This window comes from Melospiza melodia, chromosome 1 (assembly GCF_035770615.1).
Source record: "Melospiza melodia melodia isolate bMelMel2 chromosome 1, bMelMel2.pri, whole genome shotgun sequence".
Classification (NCBI taxonomy): Eukaryota; Metazoa; Chordata; class Aves; order Passeriformes; family Passerellidae; genus Melospiza; species Melospiza melodia.
This window is the reverse complement of record NC_086194.1, coordinates 36625691-36645703: the sequence shown is the minus strand read 5'-3', so window position 1 is coordinate 36645703 and position 20013 is coordinate 36625691. Positions and strand designations below refer to the sequence as shown.

Sequence of the window (20013 nt, the reverse complement as noted above, 5' to 3'; positions counted from 1 at the left end):
AAGGGGAAATATTTTCAAATTTGTAGACCCTTGGGACTGTTCTGTTGATCTCCAGATGGTTATTTTTCAGTTTTAATATGAATTACATATGTGGAATGCCTTCTTACATTTTCCTTAGGTGGTGTTTGGTCAAAAAATGCAAAATCAAAAAGCTGAATCTCTCCAGTGCTGGGTGACATTTTTGTCTTGCACACAGACTGTTTTCTTTTTGGCTAAAAGATTTTTTGTTTTAAAGAACTGAGGTAACTGTTGGGAAGAATTGACTACTACTAAATAACTTTTTGTATTATTGTGTAAATTAAATCATCAAACTTTTGGAAAACTTCACTATAATTGTTAGGCACAAAAAAAAATCTAGTCATACTTGTCTTATTTGCATTTTAGAAGTCTCATATTTCTTATGTCTTCAAGTGCTTTGTACTTTCATCCTTAGTACCATTCTGAAGTGCCACGAGGGATTGACACTACTCATCCTCCACACAGGAGGGCAAGGGTGGGGAACAGAAATCTGTCCCATGATGTATTACATACTTTTTAGCAAAAATGTTTTGTGGAGAGTTTTTTTTCCCTCAATATCTACAACAAAGTGATAGTTGTTTGACAAAGCACCTTGCACTGTAGTAAATAGAAGTGTTTTGTCATTCTTGCTGTCAATTTGATATATTTTTATATTCTGATGTAGCTGTGGACTTTCATCTCTTAGACATCTAGAGTTTACTGCTAGTGCATATATACCTTTGCTCTTCAAATTTTTCTAGATCTGTCATTCACAACATGCATCTGCTTTTGCACCAGCAAAGTGCACAGTTGGTAGTCTCCAAATTGCCTAAAGGTTGATTTACAAGAATTTTGATTAAAAATCTAGTGTTTTCATTATGCTTTGGCATATTTCAATTTGGCAGTTTAAAAGCTCTAGCTCAGTACTTCTTTTATACTGTTTGGTGACATGTTTTTTCTTTGGAGAAATTTATAGAAAATGTAGGGTACTGCTCCATTTAGGTTCTCTCAGTTATGGGTCTTCTGGATACACAATGTATTCCAAGAATTAACAGCCTTAATTAGATAGCCTCAGTAGTAGTCCCGGGCTTTCTGGCTTCATCTTGTAAAACCAAGCTATCCGTTGTCCCTTCCTGATGCATGTTACTCTTGTATTGTTAATTTGATTAGGATAAGGGCTGTTCCATCAGCAGCAGTAACACCCTTCAAGGGTTGAGTATTTGAGTCTTTGTGACAGTGTTGGTTATCTTCAGGTTTTGGGGTTTTTTCTCAGATGCCTTGCCAGGTTATCAGGTACTAGTACTGCTGTGAGGTGAAGGGAACATGATTTTCTTAAAAATTTTTTAACCATGTGTTTCTGAATTGTGCTACCTCTAGACTCTGCAGCTATTGGAACAGGTATTAAGTTTTGCCCAGATAACTTTAAATGTGTTACTTAGTTACGTTATTAAAAATATGTTTACTAAATAGATGTGAGCAGGATCCTATTTCTAACGGATTTAATCTATTATTCTGCAGTTTATGTTAATATAAATCCAAAGTAGCCTTTTGGACCACAACAGAGCTCTCTGCTTCCAGCAGTGCTAAGAGGAGTCGTGGTATGGAAGGAGGAGGCTGCAGCTGGAAAGAATTGGCAGATCTGAGCTGGGGTGACAGTGATGTTGTGGGAGCCCAAGAGCCTCTCCCTCACCCTGGACATTTTAGAGACTGGCAGCTTCCCACATTCCTTCATGTGAGACTTTCTTCACCTCTTACTGTGTGCCTTTAAAACTGTAGCATTTAAAGAAAGCCCAGACACTGCCCAGTCTTGCATCTCAGTGACAGCTTCCTTCCTTGAAGCTTCTTGTCTGTTCCCTCTTCCTTGGAGCCAAACCCCTCAGTTCTGCTGCTGCCTCTCGGGGGTAGTGCCAGCCCTTCCACTGGATGCCAAGGAGCTCCTCTGCCTTTTAGCTTCTCATGTGCCCAAATGTCTGTGTTTCCATTTATTCTTTTATTCATTTATTACCCCAAAATTCTTTTTATTCTTTCTGGTTGCCTCCTAACCATAAATGCTGCCATTTTTCCCACCCCAGACAAGCAAGTAGCCAATTACACACGTCACCACAGCAGCCACATGGATGCTTTGATTTCAGGCTGTCCCTCTTTGCATGCATGTGCTGGGTGAAGGAAAGTGGTATGATTTTCACGGTGCTCATAAACACATTTGTACTCCAGAAAGAAAGTCCAGGAGAGCTTTCATTTTGCTTTCAGGAGCCTTTCACATCCATCAGCTATGCTGTAAGTCATCAGCCTGCTGCAGTAGTGTCCTTTGATAAGAAACAGCAAAGAAGCAAAGCTCTTTTTAACTCCTGGTCCTGGTTATCATGAGACCATCTCCCCAACTTTAGGAGGTGAGGCTGCATATCACTGCCACGTGGCTCCCTGGCCAGGCTAGCTTTTCTCCTGATAAACCTGTTATTCTCTGTTGAAAATCAGCTAGCTCTTTGTTGAAAGGGCAGTTATATTTCAAAAAAAGAGCACTTAATTCTTTCGTGTTTGTCTTCTACTATCTTTTAATCTTGGAAAAACAACAGAATGCTAGAAACTTCCTAATTAATCTTTTTTTGGTTTTTTTTTTCCTAAGCTCCATGGAATATGGAATATGCAATACTGCTTTTGAATATGAAAATTAGACTATACATCCATATGAATTATTATCCCAAACAGAAGGATTGCAACAATCTATAAGATAGAAATGTGGTTAAAATTAGGATGTAATTGAAGTAAGTTAAAGGATGATAGTGGCCTTCAAAGATGTAAAGAGATGGTGTGTTTTTCTTATTGTCAGTGTAAATGGTCTCTGGAGACCACCTTTTTATAGTGATTGTGCATGTCTAAGATTAAGCAAAGCTGCATGACCAGTGCTATCTCAGGAGGATGCTGAGTCATTAACTCATGTTTATTGCCTTTTGCCATCTTTAGTTTATTGCGATTTATAGCTCAAAGGCCTTTTAGGCTGTTTATAAGTTAAAATTAGCTAAATTCTTCTGGATGCAAGTATAAGTCACTCAGCATTTGTATATCATTAGGGTGTAAATTCCTAGCAATGATGCCAGGCAGCTTCTAAGATTTTTTTCCTTTCTGTGCAAAGCCTAGTTATGCTGCTTGTCCCTAGTTAAACTGGATTACTCTCTCCTGTTTTACTAATTTTGCCAATTTGTGATTTTGAAAATTTTATGTGCTCTTAAAAGAATTTACTCAAGTAAGAGATGAAATTATTTATTAAGTATACAGTTTCTACTTCAGTCAGACTACACCAAAATGTCTGTATCTTATCCTGGAGTCTTTTGAGTCAGACTTGGTGGGATGACCTAGGAATTCGTGTAGGTTACACATGATAAATGCTCAGCCAGGCTATGTAGTTGATACAGGCTCTAGTACTGAGCATATGAACAGAAGTGGACATAATATGCTATGGACCAAAGACAGGTGCACTGGGAGAAATAACTGAAAAACACTTAGAAGAATCACCTTTTACCTTACCCTGTGGATTTTTTTGTTCTACCAGTCGTATTGCTGCTGGTAGCAAATTCAGTTCAGGCATTACTGGACTAAGTGTGTATCGACTTCAGTGGAGTCACATTTGCTTATATAAGCTAGTATTGTGTGCTTCCCACTAAATGGGAAGTCAAACTATTTTTCCATGTACATGCATTTTCTGAAGTGTTTAAACCACTGTTTGCATCACAGTTAAACTTCTTTCCTTCCTATCATGCCTAGAGAGATTATATTAAAACACATCTGGATATAAAGTATTTGGGATTTTGGTAACTTGCAATCACCTGGGAATTCTTCGGAAGCGTTTGTATGAATTAGTTCAGCGCCCTTTGAGTAAAATTTCTTACTCTGTGTATTATATTGGTTTTAGTTTAGAGTACAGTGTATGGCTCAATCTATTTTTGTAAATGCAGAAGCTTCAACAGGAAAAGAAATATTATAAATAAGTCCCTTGAATGTACTTATTGTTGAATTTATTTTAAATTGAGCTGCATGGGACTACGTTTCTTAAACACTGATGCTACATTCTAATTTCAGAATCTGTCATCTAGACCCTTGTATATCTTTTCCCATCCACACTTTTTCACACATACATTTTACATGGGGAATGGTGGCATGTTAATTTACAGACTAACCTAATGACAGGCTTGGTCTTTAGATTTGTGAACACTCAGAAGCAGTTTCACTTACTTTCATGTGTCTTGATTTAAAAAGAAGTGCATAGACAAAATTGTTTCAAACGGAGATGTTGCCTGGAGAATACACTGAGTTTACTCATATATGCATATACACATACACAACTGTGATTTTATAAGCAAAGATCGTGGAAGGTGGGTGCCACTTGATTGTCATAAGTCAGCAATCCAAGAGACAGGCTTTGAGCAACATGCTGTACAAGATTTTATCTCCAGAAGTTTTTTTTTTCCTAAATGGAAACCGGTGTGTCTGCCTATTATACTGTTGAAAGAGCTTTCAGCAGGGCTAAAACAGGCTTTGATTTTGCACCTTGGTGCCAGTGTTCCTTACCTACTTCCAAATGTGACCAGCTTTCACTATCACAAGGTTGGCATCTCTGTGGGTTCTATATTGTGCTTTACAATTATGTTCCTTTAATAATGCAAATAAGCTTGAAGGGGGAAAAAGACTGGTAATGCTAAATATATTTTTTCATGTCAATACTGAAGATGAAACAAAATATTTCAGCCTAAGACTTTTTTACTTAAAATGGCAAGTTCATTAGTTCATTTCACAATTCATTATCTTCATATATCAGTAATTATCATAGTGTATAGGTTTTTATTTCATTTGCAGCAAAATATAATATTTTAGGGCAGAGCTGATAAAACTAAAATGCTATCAGAAATCTGTGCTGCATGCATTCAAAGTGCGCTTCTAATACTAAATGAACTTGAAGTGAGGGACAGAGAGCCAGGTTTCTACGTAAAAGATTGCTCGCCCAAAAGGTGCATCGTATTTATTTCGGAAAACCGAACTTGCTCAGAGCTAAACCTTCTCCAACTTTCCGGCCTAATAATTATTTAATAAATATCAGAAGTGCAGTGCACTTAATTCTTTAGCTGAAGGCACAATTTACAGTTGCTCTACGCTGCTCCGAGCGCGCTCCATTTAATCACTTGCAAGGATGACTTGAAAGCCTTGGCTGCGCGGGGGCTGCGCTGTGTGGGACCGGGCGGGGGCTGCGCGGGACCGGGCGGAGGCTGCGCGGAATCAAGCAGGGGCTGTGCGGGGCCGTCGGGCCGACCCTGTGGCGGGGGCTGTGCGGGGCCGGCCGGGCCGAGCCCGTGGCCGAGCCTGTGGCGGGGGCTGTGTGGGGCTGTGCGGGGCCGGGCGGGCCGAGCCCGTGGCGGGGGCTGTGCGGGGCCGGGCGGGCCGAGCCCGTGGGGAGGGCTATGTGGGGCTGTGCGGGGCCGGGCGGGCCGAGCCCGTGGCGGGGGCTGTGTGGGGCCGGCCGGGCCGAGCCCGTGGGGAGGGCTGTGTGGGGCTGTGCGGGGCTGTGCGGGGCTGTGCGGGGCCGGCCGGGCCGAGCCCGGGGCGGGGGCGGCCGATCCCGCCCGGAGCCGGCGGCAGCCGCGGCCGCCGCTTCCCAAACTCTGCAGCGCCCTCTGTTGGCCGCTCGCGGCAGCGCCCGGCTCGCCGCCCGCATCCCTCGCCGCAGCTCCGCGACGTTTCACTTCTTAAACATCTACTTTGTCTAGTAAAATCTCGATTTGCCGTATGTTTTCGGGATTAGGTCTCCTTCTATTTTCACTTTTTTCCCTCCTCCCGCTGCCATTTTGGTCTATCAGCGGACCCAAATCATAAAGCTTCACTCGTCTTAGGCTTTTTGTATTTTGTTTTATTTTTCCTGTGCTGCAGAGATCCTGAAGACTTTCCAAACTGCATATTTGGTGCTGTAGAAATACAAATTGCCTGCTCTTCTGTAAACCTTTCAGTTGTCAGACTGTTCTCTTTCAAAATAATAGAGGAGCTTGGAATCGTCCATGCTAAAATTAAGAATTTATAACTGTATGGAACAGATGTTTTCATAAACATTTGCTATAATTAATTTCAACTAGGGGATTGAAGGAACAAAGCAGTTTTTCCCTCTTCAAAACTTTATTGCCTTTTCCCCATACAGCGAACTCAGAAATCTTTGCTTTAATATTGTTAATGAAACAAGTTTACTCCTCTGTTTGGTTTTCATTGTGGAAAAGGAAAGCTTAATTTGGACAAGATACGGGTCTTTGAAACAACGGAGAAATACCCTGAATTTCAGACATCGCATATAAAGGCTTAAGATGCAGAGCATACGTGTTTAAGGTGCTCATTTCTGAGTCCATACCTTTGTAGTGTCAGTTGTGAGAGATGCCTACATGTTAGAATAAATTTTATTGAGATCAGTCCAATGAATATCTATCTGTGGAGTAAATAGTACAAAGGAATTTTATGTTTGAAGAGTTGTGAACCTTGCTGTTAGAAAAAGCAAAGGAATCTCATGGTATTATATATAGTTTTAATGCATAGTAAAATGCTTATTGTATGTTGATTACCCCTTTATACTCACAATAAAGGACTGCAATCTGTTAAGCAATTTTTTTTGTTGTTTGTATTATATGACGAACACATTTTGACTAAAATTATTCTTCCATATTTGTATTGTCACTATTTTCGGGAGGTTATTGTTTGGAATTTATAGTAGTTTAGGGCCAGCATTTTGACAGTATTGTGACGAAGAAAAAATATCCATGCTTTATTGTTCTGGTTTTTACTAGTTTCTGTATATTACATTGATATCATTTGAGAAAAAAAATGTTTAAAGTTTTAAAAAAAGAACAGCTTAATTGTTTTACACCTGAAAGAACCAGTGCAGCTGCAAGGATTTTTTGAGCAAACTAGAATTCCTGACTGATCTGTCATCTATAAAGTGTGCAAAGAAAAATAGGTAGCTGTCATTAAAATTACATTTCAGCTTTCAATAACCATTTAATGAGTAGCGTAATTATATAAGTATGGTACCTCAAGTACTTCACTCAATAATTAAAAATAATCTCATCTTTAAAGTGAAAGCGCTATAATTATTATTTGACTTAACCAGGACCACTGTTGTGATCTCCAGTGGCACCTCAGATTGTTCAAAGTGGTTTTGAAAGTATAAATTAAAATTGGATAAATCATTAAATTATTAAGCTTTAAATATGCTGAAAATTAATATAGCACGGAATTTTGAAGTCATGTTATAAGAATTGACAGCCTTAGACTGCAACATAGATTTGTGTTAAAATTTGACTTGTCTCTAATCATAAAACATTGCATTAATGATCGAGTGTTTATATCAACTTAAATTTTCACAATGTTAAATAAATTTTGTGTTTTAACAACATTTTAACCTTTGATTAGAATACAAAGAGAAACATTAAGCAGAGTGCAAACAGGTCAGCAGGAGGATCTGTCTCCATTATGACACTTGTAAGCAGGGAAATGCACAGTTTGGTTACCTAAGTAGGATCACTTTTATCACAAAATCCTCAACTGCCAGCCATAAAACCCTTTCATATGTGTCTCAGGACTGGTAAATTGGTTTGCACTGTATAAATACATGTGTGCCCACATTGAGACATGCATGTGTGCCTGCATACATGCCTGCAGAAATATGGATATATTTAAAGACAGTTCCTCAGTATCAAAGTATATTTTCAAAAGAAAAAAAAATTAGTTTGATTTTTTTTTAATTAGGTGTGCAGCCATCAAGCAAGGCCATGTCACTCAAGCTTTTTGTCTTCATGGACTTGCAGCTGGTTAGGACGTATCCCACCCTTTCTCCTTAGAAAGTCCAGTGCTGAATTTTTACATCTCACAGGAAATTGCTGTTTTCAAGACATAGTGAGAGAGATGAGAGAGAAATGTCTGATCCCTACATCTTTCTTAACATGCTTTTTTACTCTTGCTGGGCATATGCTTTAGCTCAGTGTTCATTGTGCCTGGAGCATACCCGAAGTGTCTTCCCACCTGTGAATTGAGGCTTTGAAATGCTGTCCAGTTTCTTCTTATTACCTGAAGTGGAAACTCTGTGCTGCACCTTGCAAAAGCTCTTCTGTGAGAAAGTACCCTATCAGTTGAGTCACCATCCCTGGAGGTATTTAAAATACATTTGGATTTTTTAAAGATGTGGCACCTGGGGACATGATTTAATGCTGAACTTGGCAGTGGTGGGTTAGTGTTAGGCCTCTTACAAATCTTGTGTTAGATCTTACAAATCTTTTTCAACCTAAACAGTTCTGCGATTCTATCAGTGTAATAGGCTGTTAAAAAAGAAAAATACAAAAAAAATAGTGTGAAAGTTTCAATCAGACTTCTTGTTAAAATTTCTTCACCTAGTTTTCAGATAATCTTCAGGAAGTGAAGGCATCTTCCTTATTCTGGGCTCTCCCATTTTATGCTATGCCTATAATCTCAAGTACGTCCTTGACAAGATAACAGTTACTGCAAGTGACAAGCGCATGTGTTCTGGGTGAACCTAGTACCCTAGCAAGTGTACAGGGTGCAAATCCTGTACACTTGCTAGGGTACTAGATTTGTAGGATTTGCAATACTATTAGGATTGCAAATCCTTCTCCATGCATCTCAAAAGTCTTAAGAAGCTAGCATTTGAAATGTTCTTTTTTAATTAGTTATGGGAAGTGTCAATTTTGAGTTACACAACTTCTCCTGAAACAGCCTTCCGCTGTGTCCAGCAGTGTCAGGTTCCAGCTGCCCAAGTCCCAGCTCCCTTTAGCCCTTGGTCTCTGAAAAAGAGCACACTTCACTGAAGTGAGGCAATTTCAGGAGAAAGTTTTCGTTCTTAGGAGAGGGAGTTGCTACAGTTAAAGAAGGAGCAATCCAGGTAATTTTCAAGCCCTTTGGAAGGATACAGCCTTATTTTATTATTGTAATAAAGCCAGTAACTGCTCTAGTGCTGAAAGCCATACTTACTTTGATACAGGTGCTTGTTACAGTATTGCTCGTTTCCCTTCTTTTTCTTCTGAAAGTGTGACAGGATTTATTCTACCTTTTTTCCCCTAGCCTGTACATTTGAATTTAGGAGCACTTTTCACAAGGTCTATGGCAGGGTTACTAGAGCATCCTCTGTTTCTTTAGCGAAACTCTTCTTCCCATAACTGAGTTTCAGAGGAAATTGAAAATCAGTATAATACTGAATCAATTTTTTAAAGGGGACCAAAAGTTTTGTTACTAGCATCATGAATCTTATATTCATAACTGTTTAGTATACATCCCAATTTTACCAGAAATTTGGGTCAATATCAGTTAAGAATATAGAAGTAGTATATCTGTTCTACTGAGAGTTCACCATATTTTTCAGGAGGAGTAACTGGAACTTTCCTGAGGAGAGGTGATCCAGGGCATGGATTCCCACAGCTTAATGTCATTAGTCAGTGAAGCAGCAGTCTTATTCGTCCTCTTCATCACTAACTATGGAAACTTAATAGGATTTGCCAAAAAGCCTTTTGGATAAAACTAGGTAAAATGTAGGGAGTCTTCTGTTAAGAAGACTCACTCTTTGCTTTATGATTTTTATCACTTTCAATGAATGACATCTTAATCATCTTTCAAGGTGTCATAACAGACATATCCATCTTAAAGGGGATAGAGCAAGGGAGCAATCACAGAGGGGTCTGTTCCTTTAAATCCTGGGTTTGAGAGCTGAGTACACTTAGCCCTATCCATTTTTGGTAGCTGCTGCTAATGATATGATGAGGCAGCTCACAAAGAAGTATCCAAACCATAACTTGTATGATTATGAGATTTATTAACAATGGGTATACAGTTAAAAATGCAAAAGTATTTTGGCTATCGTTTAAATACAGGAAATTATTTTCTTCAGAATAAAGCAAGCTAGACTTAGAGTAGTTTGTGAAGAACAGCTCAGTGGATGTAGCAGACCCAGGATCCTACCAACTGCAGGGATCCTGGTGAAAGAACAACTATTATCCTTATTTTCTTTGCAAAGTCCTGTGCACTCTTCAAGCAGGACAAATGGTTTTGTTGGAAGATTATAAAGTCCATGCATTTTTTGAGATAGTCTTAAAGTTCATTCTTCAGAAAGGAGGAAGATTATGTTGCTATTCTTGAAAAGACATACTTTTTCAGTATTTTAACTTAGCATTGTTTATAAGGTGGTTTTTTTTTTTCAATTTGACTAGTGTGGTAGGTGAATGCTTAGTTTAAGTATAAATGAAGTGCAGTAGTGCCTTTAGGACCCATTTTGATGTGCTGTGTCCCTGTAGCACTTGCCCAGTATCACTGTACCTGGCAATATGACTTTAACAGAGACTGAGCATAGTCCAGTCATTTCTCTGAATGCTCAGGATCAGATGTGGAGATGGGTAATATATGAAAAAGTGTATTACTGAAAATTGTCCCAATATGGGAGACTATTTTACAAGATATGAGGGGGAAAAAATGAACAGATGGTTATTAATAACGGGAGGGTCGGCTTCTGGATGAAATATCTGGTGTTGTTAATTTAGTTAAATTTAGTAAACAAAAAGCAGATTGATTAAGTAGGATTTCCATTTTCAAAATAAATTGAGAGAGCTAATTAGTGAAATCAACTGGACTGAGTGATTTTAAACTGAGGATTGGGATTTGTTTTGGGATGGTTTGGGATTTGTTTTGTAGAGGTTTGGGATTTGTTTTAGACAAAGGTGCAAAAGTTAATAAAAACCCCTGCATTCCAAATTAGATGAGAAAAGGAACACTTGGAAGTTTTATGCCAAAGTGAATGATTAAGTATTTTTTAAGGAATGTCTGGAATAAGCAAAGATTCTCTAAGAAACAGAAAAGCAGCTTGATCTGCAAAGAAGGCCATGTCCTGGATATCAGAAAGTGAGGGCTTATACCGACAATCAGCAAAATTAAGTTGAATCAGATCATAAGATGAGAATTTAAATACACAGGAAAATGTTACTTGACTATGTAAAGAAGCTTGCTAAGAAAGAAAACTAGAACCATTCTGCAGTATGAATGGACAAATGATACTAAATGTAATCCAGCTCTGGTCTGAAAAGGAAAACATTTAATTTTCAGTGAAAGTAGAATTTTAGGCAAAGGCCTGAAAATAAATCAATAACATAGATGGGACTTGGGTAGATATTGTAAATTAGCAGAGCTAAAAATCTGACTTACAGACTTCAAAAATATTGACAAATGCTGTTGCATGGAACAATTTTTAGTACTTTAGTTCATGGCAGATGAGTGGAAATATCATACTTGTACTTAGATTAACAGGGGAAAGGAAAGGAATAGCAAAACACCTGCATGGGCTGACCATTATCTGTGCAGGGCTTTAAAAAAGTTTTTGAGAAAGAAACAAGAGAGAAAAGCAAAGCAAATGGCTTAACTTTTATTGCAGGTTTTTATGTTAAATGGGACATTGTGGCCAGCTAACCTGCTTTCTTTTCAAAATATACGTTCAGGAAATACATTAAGTCTGTGTGGATCTCAGTAAACCATCTGATGCAGTGCCACAGGAGATGCAGTGAAATCGAAGGGATGGGGATTAGTGAAGTATAGTAATTCTAGGACAAATAGGGAAATGCAAATTTTAATGAAAGAATTCTTTTTAGTGAAACTTGGAATTAAACCAGTCTTATCCTATATTTTCATTTGTTGTTTTGCCACAGAATGAGAGCTGATAGACTTTTACTAAGTAAAGTTATTGGAAGGTAATATCTGGTGCCAGTGCAAATAGAGTATTCAGGCTGGTCCTTTCTGAAGAAAAGAGGACTGCAAACAGCATGACCTTGTGTGAAATACAGTATTGTACTAGCAAGAATTTTTCGTGTAAACTGAAAACTTCTTTTCGTGAATAAAAGATTGAGAGTAAATGTGCAGGCATGTTTGGGTAAGGATGGCTGTGAAACTGCAAGATGGAGTGGCACGGATGTCATCTGTATCGAGTAAGATTTGTTTGATGGAGAGGAAAACCACTGTCCAAATTATCAGCTCTGGACTTTTAGTATGCTTTCCACAGCTCCTGTCGCTCCTTTTCCGTGTGTAAGAAGGACTGAGTTAAAGAAAATGGAGAATACGAAGCGTCATTTGGAAAAAATACTGAGAAAACTTGATTTCAGTCAGCAGAAGGGAGAACAGAGTTGTGCAGTGCTACCTGTAAATTAACCAAGGAGGCACACAGGGACATAGAAGAATTATCAAGCTAAATGACAGTGCAAGAATAAACAGTATAAAACAGGACAAGAATAAATTTGCTTTGAAAAATACATGACTCGTGGCTTTTAGCAGTCTTTCAATAGACACAGTTATAGAAGGAAAATTTACTTGTAATCCTGGATTTCTAGCAACATCACTGTTCCATGTATTCACCAGCCCACAGGATGTAAAATAAGATGTTTGGCAGACGTCTTAATAGGTACTTTCAGGGAAGCTTTGAACTTGTGCTATGACAAAAAAAAAAAAAAGGTATCACAAAGTAAGCTCAGAATTTTTCACAAAAGACATGAACTTTTACTTTCTTTTACTTAATGTTGGTAAAATCAAGCTCATCTACTTATGTGGTGTACTTCTGTAACCCTATACTAGTTAAATTGTGTTTAATAATTTGAGAGGGGCCTCAATCAAAACTTTAGTGAAATTAAGTATCAGATTTTCAGAACTTTCAGACTCCAGTTTGAACTTGGAGGCTGGTTAAGATGGCTGTAAGAATTTAGAGAGGTAAAGTTGAGATTTGTCTATGTAAGTTTTAGGTGAATTTTGTGGTGACTGAAGTTACCATATATGGTAAAAGCAGTTGCAGTTGTCATCCATATTGTGTTCATATCAGAGTTTGTCTTACAACAAAAGTGTTTTCTCTTATTTTTGTATTAGGAGGATCAAATGAAAATGGAAGCACACCCTCCACCTCAGATTCAGATGGAACTTTTATTTCTTACAGGTTGGTAATTTTTTATATTTATTTTCTAATTTTAAGAAGGTTGATTATAATAAGCATAATCTATTTAATGCAAAAGAACAGGTCCTATACATTAGGAGGATTGTGGAATCTAAACTGATACAGTGAGTAAAAGGACATGAAGTATTTAATTAAGGAATGATCTGAAAATTTGTTTTCTGGATTATTGTTTTTTTTTCAAAAGTTGTTCAAAAAACTTAACTGATGAAAGTACAAGATATTTGAAAGCCTAAACATTTAAAGGTTGTTTTTTGTAGGTTTATTTTCCTCCAAAGTATTCGATAAAGTAAACTCACAGTAACTAAGCTAAATGTTGAAATATTCAATTCACCAGTGATCACCTTTCTGATCTTCTCCAAAGATTTATGGGCCACCTGAAATCCTATTTACTCATTATGTCATCTCAAAAACCAAAGCCAAGATTAGTTACATTTGAGATTATTTGACGGGAAAATCATATTTCAGTTTTGTTGGCAGTAAACACCAGTCAAAGAAACTTTTTTCAGCAATGTCATTGAGCTTGAATCTTGCTTGGGTACATACCAGAGGGTGTCTTGTGCTTGAAAGCACAGAAAGCTAATCAGCAGGTGTATACTTCCATCTTTCACCCTGCAAAATACTGACTCTGCCATAAAAAATCTTCTTCCTTGTGACTAGTAAATTAATAGTATGATTTGTGCAAACCAGAAGGATTGCATCTGATTTTCATGCTTAAGTATGGTAAAACAAAACGTGCTTACCACATGATTATTTTCGAATCATTTAGTGGACTGTGTTGGTTGGCATTTTTTTCAGTTTTGGTTTGTGCTCTGCTGGAATCTGTGCTTCAAAGAGGTGCAGTCAGGCAGGAGGAACCTGCCTGTTCACCTTGTCCTGGTTGCAGCCGGCTGGGTGGGGAATGTTGCAGCGTGGGGCAGGCAGTGAGCTGTGCTGCGCTGGTCACAGGGAGCCTCGGGCGTGGGGTGGCAGGGAGGGACACGGTGCTGGAGAGCCTGCTGTTGCAGGCTGGAGACACAGCCATTGCCAAGGAGAGCAAGGAGCAAACAGCCTGGTCTGGAGGATGTTGAAAAGAAAGACTTTTTGTAAGGACCTAGAGGGAACAGCAAAGAGTTTGCTGCGATTCAAACACCCAGAGGAAGTTTCTGGACTAAGAGCAAGGTTGGAACAAAGGGTGTGCCTGCAGGGACAAAGTGGGACTGGGGTGGGTTGATTTAGGTTTCCTTACAATTTTTTTATCCTAATAAGTCAACTCTAGTGAGACCTACTTGATGATGATGTAAAACTCTTCTAGGGTAGTTAGCGTGTTCACTTTGATAAAATATGTTAGAAGATCCATTTTAGGGTTCTGCATGACTCTTGTTTCTTGTCATATTAATGTTTTCTGCATTAACATACCGTCTAAGTTAAAAGAAGGGCTGAAAAATACCACCCAGGATAATCTTCATGTTTTTTAGGTGTGAATCATGTGTAGACAGAGAGACCACAAATCAGTCTCTCAAAAGTAGGCAAGATAGAATTTAACCATATCAGCAAAAGAAAGTTGAGAACTCTCTCTGCCATTAAAGCCAGGGAACTTATTTCTGAAAGTCATCAACTCAAGAGCACCAGCTCTTGTACCTGCCAAGTGGCAACACTTGAAGAAGCAGCCAGCTTTAGCTAGACTTTGGTTCCAGAGAGTGTGAGCTGTGGAGCTGGGGTCTGAGCCCTTCTTGTCACCCGTGCTGCCCTCAGGCAGTAGCACTCATCTCTCAGGGAGCTGGTCCAGGGAGCTAATCCAGCACAGCCTGTTCATTCTTGGTTGGGAGAGTTTTCTGATGACTTCCTCCAGCCTAAGCTTCCCATGGTATCAGGGAATGTAGCTAGTGGGAGGACAGAGCTTGGTACCTTTTTCCTAAATCAGCCTAAAGCTTAGTGACTCTTTAATTCTCCACAGATTAAGTAGAGGTTAAAGCTGGGCTTTGTACCTATGTATTCCTTAGTCCAAAGTGCATATAATAAATGCAACGTTGGCTACAAGTTCCACTGAATAATAGTTATATTCTGTCAAAGAGCCCAACTTAGAAAACTGAAGTTAATTAGTCTTTTAAGAAGGGTCCCGTATCTCATTGCCAAAGTATTGTTGGTATAATTAAAGGCAAAATAGTAAAAAAGATATGTACGTGTGGATATATATAGGTCTGTGTGCATACATAAAAAAGTAACTTCTGACTTTTCGTAGTTGGCAAGCTATCACCATTATTTAGTAGTAGTGCTTGAGATGTGAAATGTGTATTTGTTTCTCAGTGGCAAGTAATTCCTATGATCTAGTGAGGCTGGCTGTAAATTTGATAGTTGGGTTGGATATTGTTTTGATAGTTACAGTTCTGGACTGCATGTTAAGTGAAATTGAACATCTAACACCTTATGAAAGGTGAAAAGTGAATCTTAAACTATCTTGAAAGATAATGATGGTAAATGGTTGTTATTTCTTTAAAGACTCCTTAGAAATTTTGACCTATGTTAGGATACTGTCAAGGATTATTGTTTTAGTAAGTTAGTAATTTGATAAAATTAATGACAGTCTTGTTTGCCCAATGCATTTCAGTCTATCATATTTTAAAAAGACCAGCTCATGAACTTTAGCCCTGAAAGAGGCAAAGGCATCTTTGAATCATGGTAGATGTCGTACATATGCAGAAGGTTAATAAATGAAAAATTGTATTGAAAATTTTTGCTGAAACAAAACTTGCTTAATATATATTCAGTAATAGGCCTTTACAATTTAATTAGAAAAAGTGACTCCAAAAATATTTGAATATTAATAAGTTTTGTTATTAAAGGGCTCTTAAAGGCACTGTTTTTACCACCATAAAAAATAAACTCCAGGAGAAGTTGCTTGGTTCCCACATTTTCTGTTTGAAAGGACAATTTGACTCTATCCAGTACAAGACTCCAAGTATATGTGCTAATAAAGGATGACATATCATTATTCTTCGCTATATTTATGATGCTCCAGAACTATTTGTATGGTTTCATTTTTAATATGAAGATGTCACCTTAGAGTTTGTGACTCTTGCTTTTGTTGATCACAAGCACAGCACAGCACTGATGTAGTGCTGCATGTGTTCAGATTGTGAGCATTTCCCTTTAGGTCATAAAGTTTGTAAGTAATGTAAGTGAAAAGCACATGTGACTGGCATATATTTCTAAATATTCCTTGAGTTTGTGAATGTGTCCTCTCAGGTCACAGAGAATTCTCTAGCTGGTCTTTATGCTCTGGTGGAAGTACTCTTTGTCTACTTGGGAAGAAGCTTTACTAATAGGAAATAACAATTTTTTTTTTCCTAGAAGCATGTCATCAAAATTAGAAGTTCATTATTAGAAAGATTTGAACAACGATTTAGACATATAATAACTTTCAGCTTTTAAATGTAAGAAACTTAAGGAAAATACTTCAGCTCTGCTCCACTGTATTGTTTTACTACTGTGGTTAAAGCCTTTTTTGGTTGTCCAAATGCCCTGGACTTCACCAAAAGGAAAAGGAAAATAGATATGGCTCTTTAGTTTCAGTATCTGCAATGCAGTGCCACTGGAAAGTAGAAATACTGTCTTTCTCCTCCCTTCCCAAGGGCAGCTGACCTTCTCCTCGCCAAAGAGGTGAACCCCTTGCCAGCACATATGACTACAGACTATTACATTAATCTGTTTAGCCTCAGTACCAGCTGCTTGCATGTTTTTAATTATCTTATTAGATGGTATAACAGTGACCTATGAAATAAAATGAAGGTGAGTATTTTTTAACTTTATTTTAAAGGCTATTTTTCTAAATATATTTTAATGACCTAATTATGACTTTTAGGGAGAGCCATTGATGCAGACATTCAATTTGGCTGATAGAATCTAACATCTCAAGGACACTTATTTTCTTTCAAGGTGGATTCATACATTAATACTGCTTCTAATAAATATATAGCCTAAAAAAGCTCACTTCTCATACTTGTGTATGAACTTACTTTATGATTCAGAGACCCATGACTGCTATGTTGGATAATTTCTTAATACGTCTCTGCACATATATATAAGTTTAATTCTTATCCCATGTATCAAGATAAAGTTCTTTCCTCTGTGGCTTAAATTCCATGACAAATGATGATTGCTCAAAGCTGTGGGTTGTGTAGACAAGGTGTATTCTTTCTTCTGCTCATATTTCAAACAGGCAGAGGATCTAGTGTAAGAAAGACTTTTGTGTTCCATTTTCTCCCCCTGACTTCTTGCAGATTCTGCTTGCCAGATGTTTCCTTCCTTGATGCAGGAAGGCAATGTGGTCCTGCTGGCTGAGGCGTTTCTTGTGTGCCAGCCAGCTGCGGGCACTGAGCGTACAGAACAAAGGCAGCAAGGGGTGCAAGCTGTTCCCCCTTGGTTCTTCCCACTTCCAAAAGTGGTGCTCAAACTTTGCCCTTTGGCTTTTGTTGGCAGTTGAGCCAGAAGTAGCTACATAGCCTCTGTCCTTACATTTTAAACATACTGTGAAGATGTGTGCAACTTACATACCTCCACCTTAAGGAAAACTTTGTCTTACTCTATTAGGAAGCAGCCCTTTTCCATCTACACAAGCCTATCTAGTCTTGTTCATACACAGACAATGCTACTTTATTGTTTTAATTTTAATCCACTCCTGTGCAATTACAGTTTTATTTTTCCTGATTTTGTTCATGTCCACACATAATCAAGAGATGTAAAGAACAAGCTTGTTTCTATGGGTTTTTGTATTATTTTGAAATAGGAAAAATTAGATGCAGAAGGCAATGCAGTAAAATTGTCACTGCAACTCCACTCCACGGTGCAAGGAGAATTCACAGCACATGCATCCTTTCTCTCTTTCCACAAGGAAGCAGTAAAACTGGCATCCATGTTTATTTTGTTTTATCCTAAACCATTTGCTAGACTCTGTTCCAGTCGATTCCATTTATGTGCAAAGAGGCCTTTTCAGTGTGAGTTAATTTTGTCTGGGAGCATGCAAATTCTCTCCTTGATTCTTCTGAAAGATCATGTTCACAATGTGCTAAGAATCTTTCTCTGGATGTGGTAGTCTGTGCCAGTACTCTTATTTGTCAGTGTTTGTGATGCTGTTAGGAATTCCATCTTGCAAATCTCCTTTATCCAGCAAGAGAAAGTGACTGTTTGCTCTGATCACAGGTTTCCTCCTGTAAAAACAGGTTCTTTTTACTCCAAAACATGGAAGATCACTTTTACACCTATTAAAAGCTTAGAAGATTTCTGATTTTCTCTGAATTCTTTAAAATTGCATTTATTTTTTTTTTCCTTTTAAGGAGACTTACTTACATTATTTCCGTCTCTTTCTTTTCAAATTTGTGTTATTTACTTCTTCCTTTCTAGTTGATCCTTGCTGCATTCCTTGCCTGGTGTTCTAAGGAATTGGTGAATGATATCATAAGAGAAGGAAGAATAAATTGTGATTAAGGAACTGAAAAACTATATCCAATATACTTTTTCTAAAATACAAACATTTCAACACATATATTTTCGATTTTTCTAACTTTTCTAGTGAAAATTCTATTACTTTCTAAAGACATAGAAATAGTAATATGGACTTGCTTTCTGGTTTAATGCAATGTAATGGGGAAAAGCAAATTTAAGACATTTGCTTAAAGCTTGAGATGGTTTTGACAGAGAATCAGAAAGGAAGGATTGAGTTACCAACATCTTTTGTTGGTAGAAGGCTTTTTTTATGGATTGGCTGCAAGAAGGAAAGACGTAGATTGTGAAGAGAGACCATCGAAGACAGAATGGTAATTTCTAAAGGCCATGGGAAGCAAGTGAAAATTTTAGTTCACTCCTGATTTATTGTACTTGAAACTCAGCGTATTATTGACACCACAACCAACTGATGCCATATTTTCCCTTACTAATGCTTAAAGTTGCTTTAATTATGAATTTATTTTACTTTTTTACTCTCAATAACCTTCAGACTTTCATGGCAATTGGGAGATTTGACTGGGGACATTTTCAAGAAGGCTAAGAAGGAGGATGTAGGGAAATGGATCAGTTACCCACAGTCTGTAGTCAGGACAAGTAGGAAGTAAATGTTCTTCATGTACATGCAAAGAATTTCAAAGATACTGGGGATTTACACTAGAAAGCTTTGACTCTGCAACTGGCAAACTCAGTTACAATACAAAAATAAAAATAGTTGAACATAATATCAACATTTTGTCTCACCATTCTGTAAATGTATGCAGAAAATAATGAGTAGAGAAAAATGTGGTGGTGAAATTTAGACTTCAAAATGGCTGTAACAAGAATTCTTCTCTAAAAGCTGAACTGGTCAAGGGTTGGAAATTATGTGCTTTCCAAAGGCCAAACTTGGCTCTTTGGCTGAGAACCACTAAGACAAAGTGGACAATTTGGAATATGGAGAAGGATATCTTTGTGTTCTGTGTCAGACCTAGTGCTGTGAGGAAGGATGCTGGCAGAGCATCCTGCTGCCAGTGCAGCCTTATTTCAGTTCCCTAAACTGTGCTGCACACACACTGGTAGCTTAAAGAGCATAGCTAACTAATAACTTTATTTGCTGGAATGTTTGCCTTAAGAAAATGATTTTACCTTTCTTCTCACAAACCTTTTTAACTGTATGTCAGCCAAAAGCAGATGAAACCTGAACTGTTTAGAAAAATCTGCCCTTTGAATGTTCAGCCTCCCAGCAACACAGCCATGCATATTCACACTTACATGGCTGTTAGCTCTGCCACGTATCCTGAGGCAGGACTTTGAGAAACAGAGGAAAATACATGTATTTTCCAAACAGACTGATAAGCCTTCACATTAAAGCTGTCAAATGGATTTTCAGGGTAGCAAATAGAAATCTGTGTGTTTCAGAAATATTTTTTTAGGAATTCTACTTCTTATTACTTGATACTACCTTTCAATTTTTTTCCTCTGTTTTTATAGAATTAACTCTCTTTATTGCATTCCTGAAAGTTGCCTCACCTTTTTCTCAACTGTTGATTTTACAA

The 20013-nt window shown here is 37.9% G+C and overlaps 1 protein-coding gene across 8 annotated transcripts in view; it reads left to right on the top strand.

The window, feature by feature from the left end:
• Positions 1-20013, top strand: part of TBC1D5 (TBC1 domain family member 5) — a 317794-nt gene that overhangs the window by 147750 nt on the left and 150031 nt on the right. For all 8 annotated transcript variants that reach the window (XM_063154185.1, XM_063154177.1, XM_063154169.1 and 5 more), the window contains one exon: positions 12916-12982. In XM_063154185.1, coding sequence (XP_063010255.1) covers positions 12916-12982 — 67 coding nt within the window. The remainder of the gene's footprint in view (positions 1-12915; positions 12983-20013) is intronic.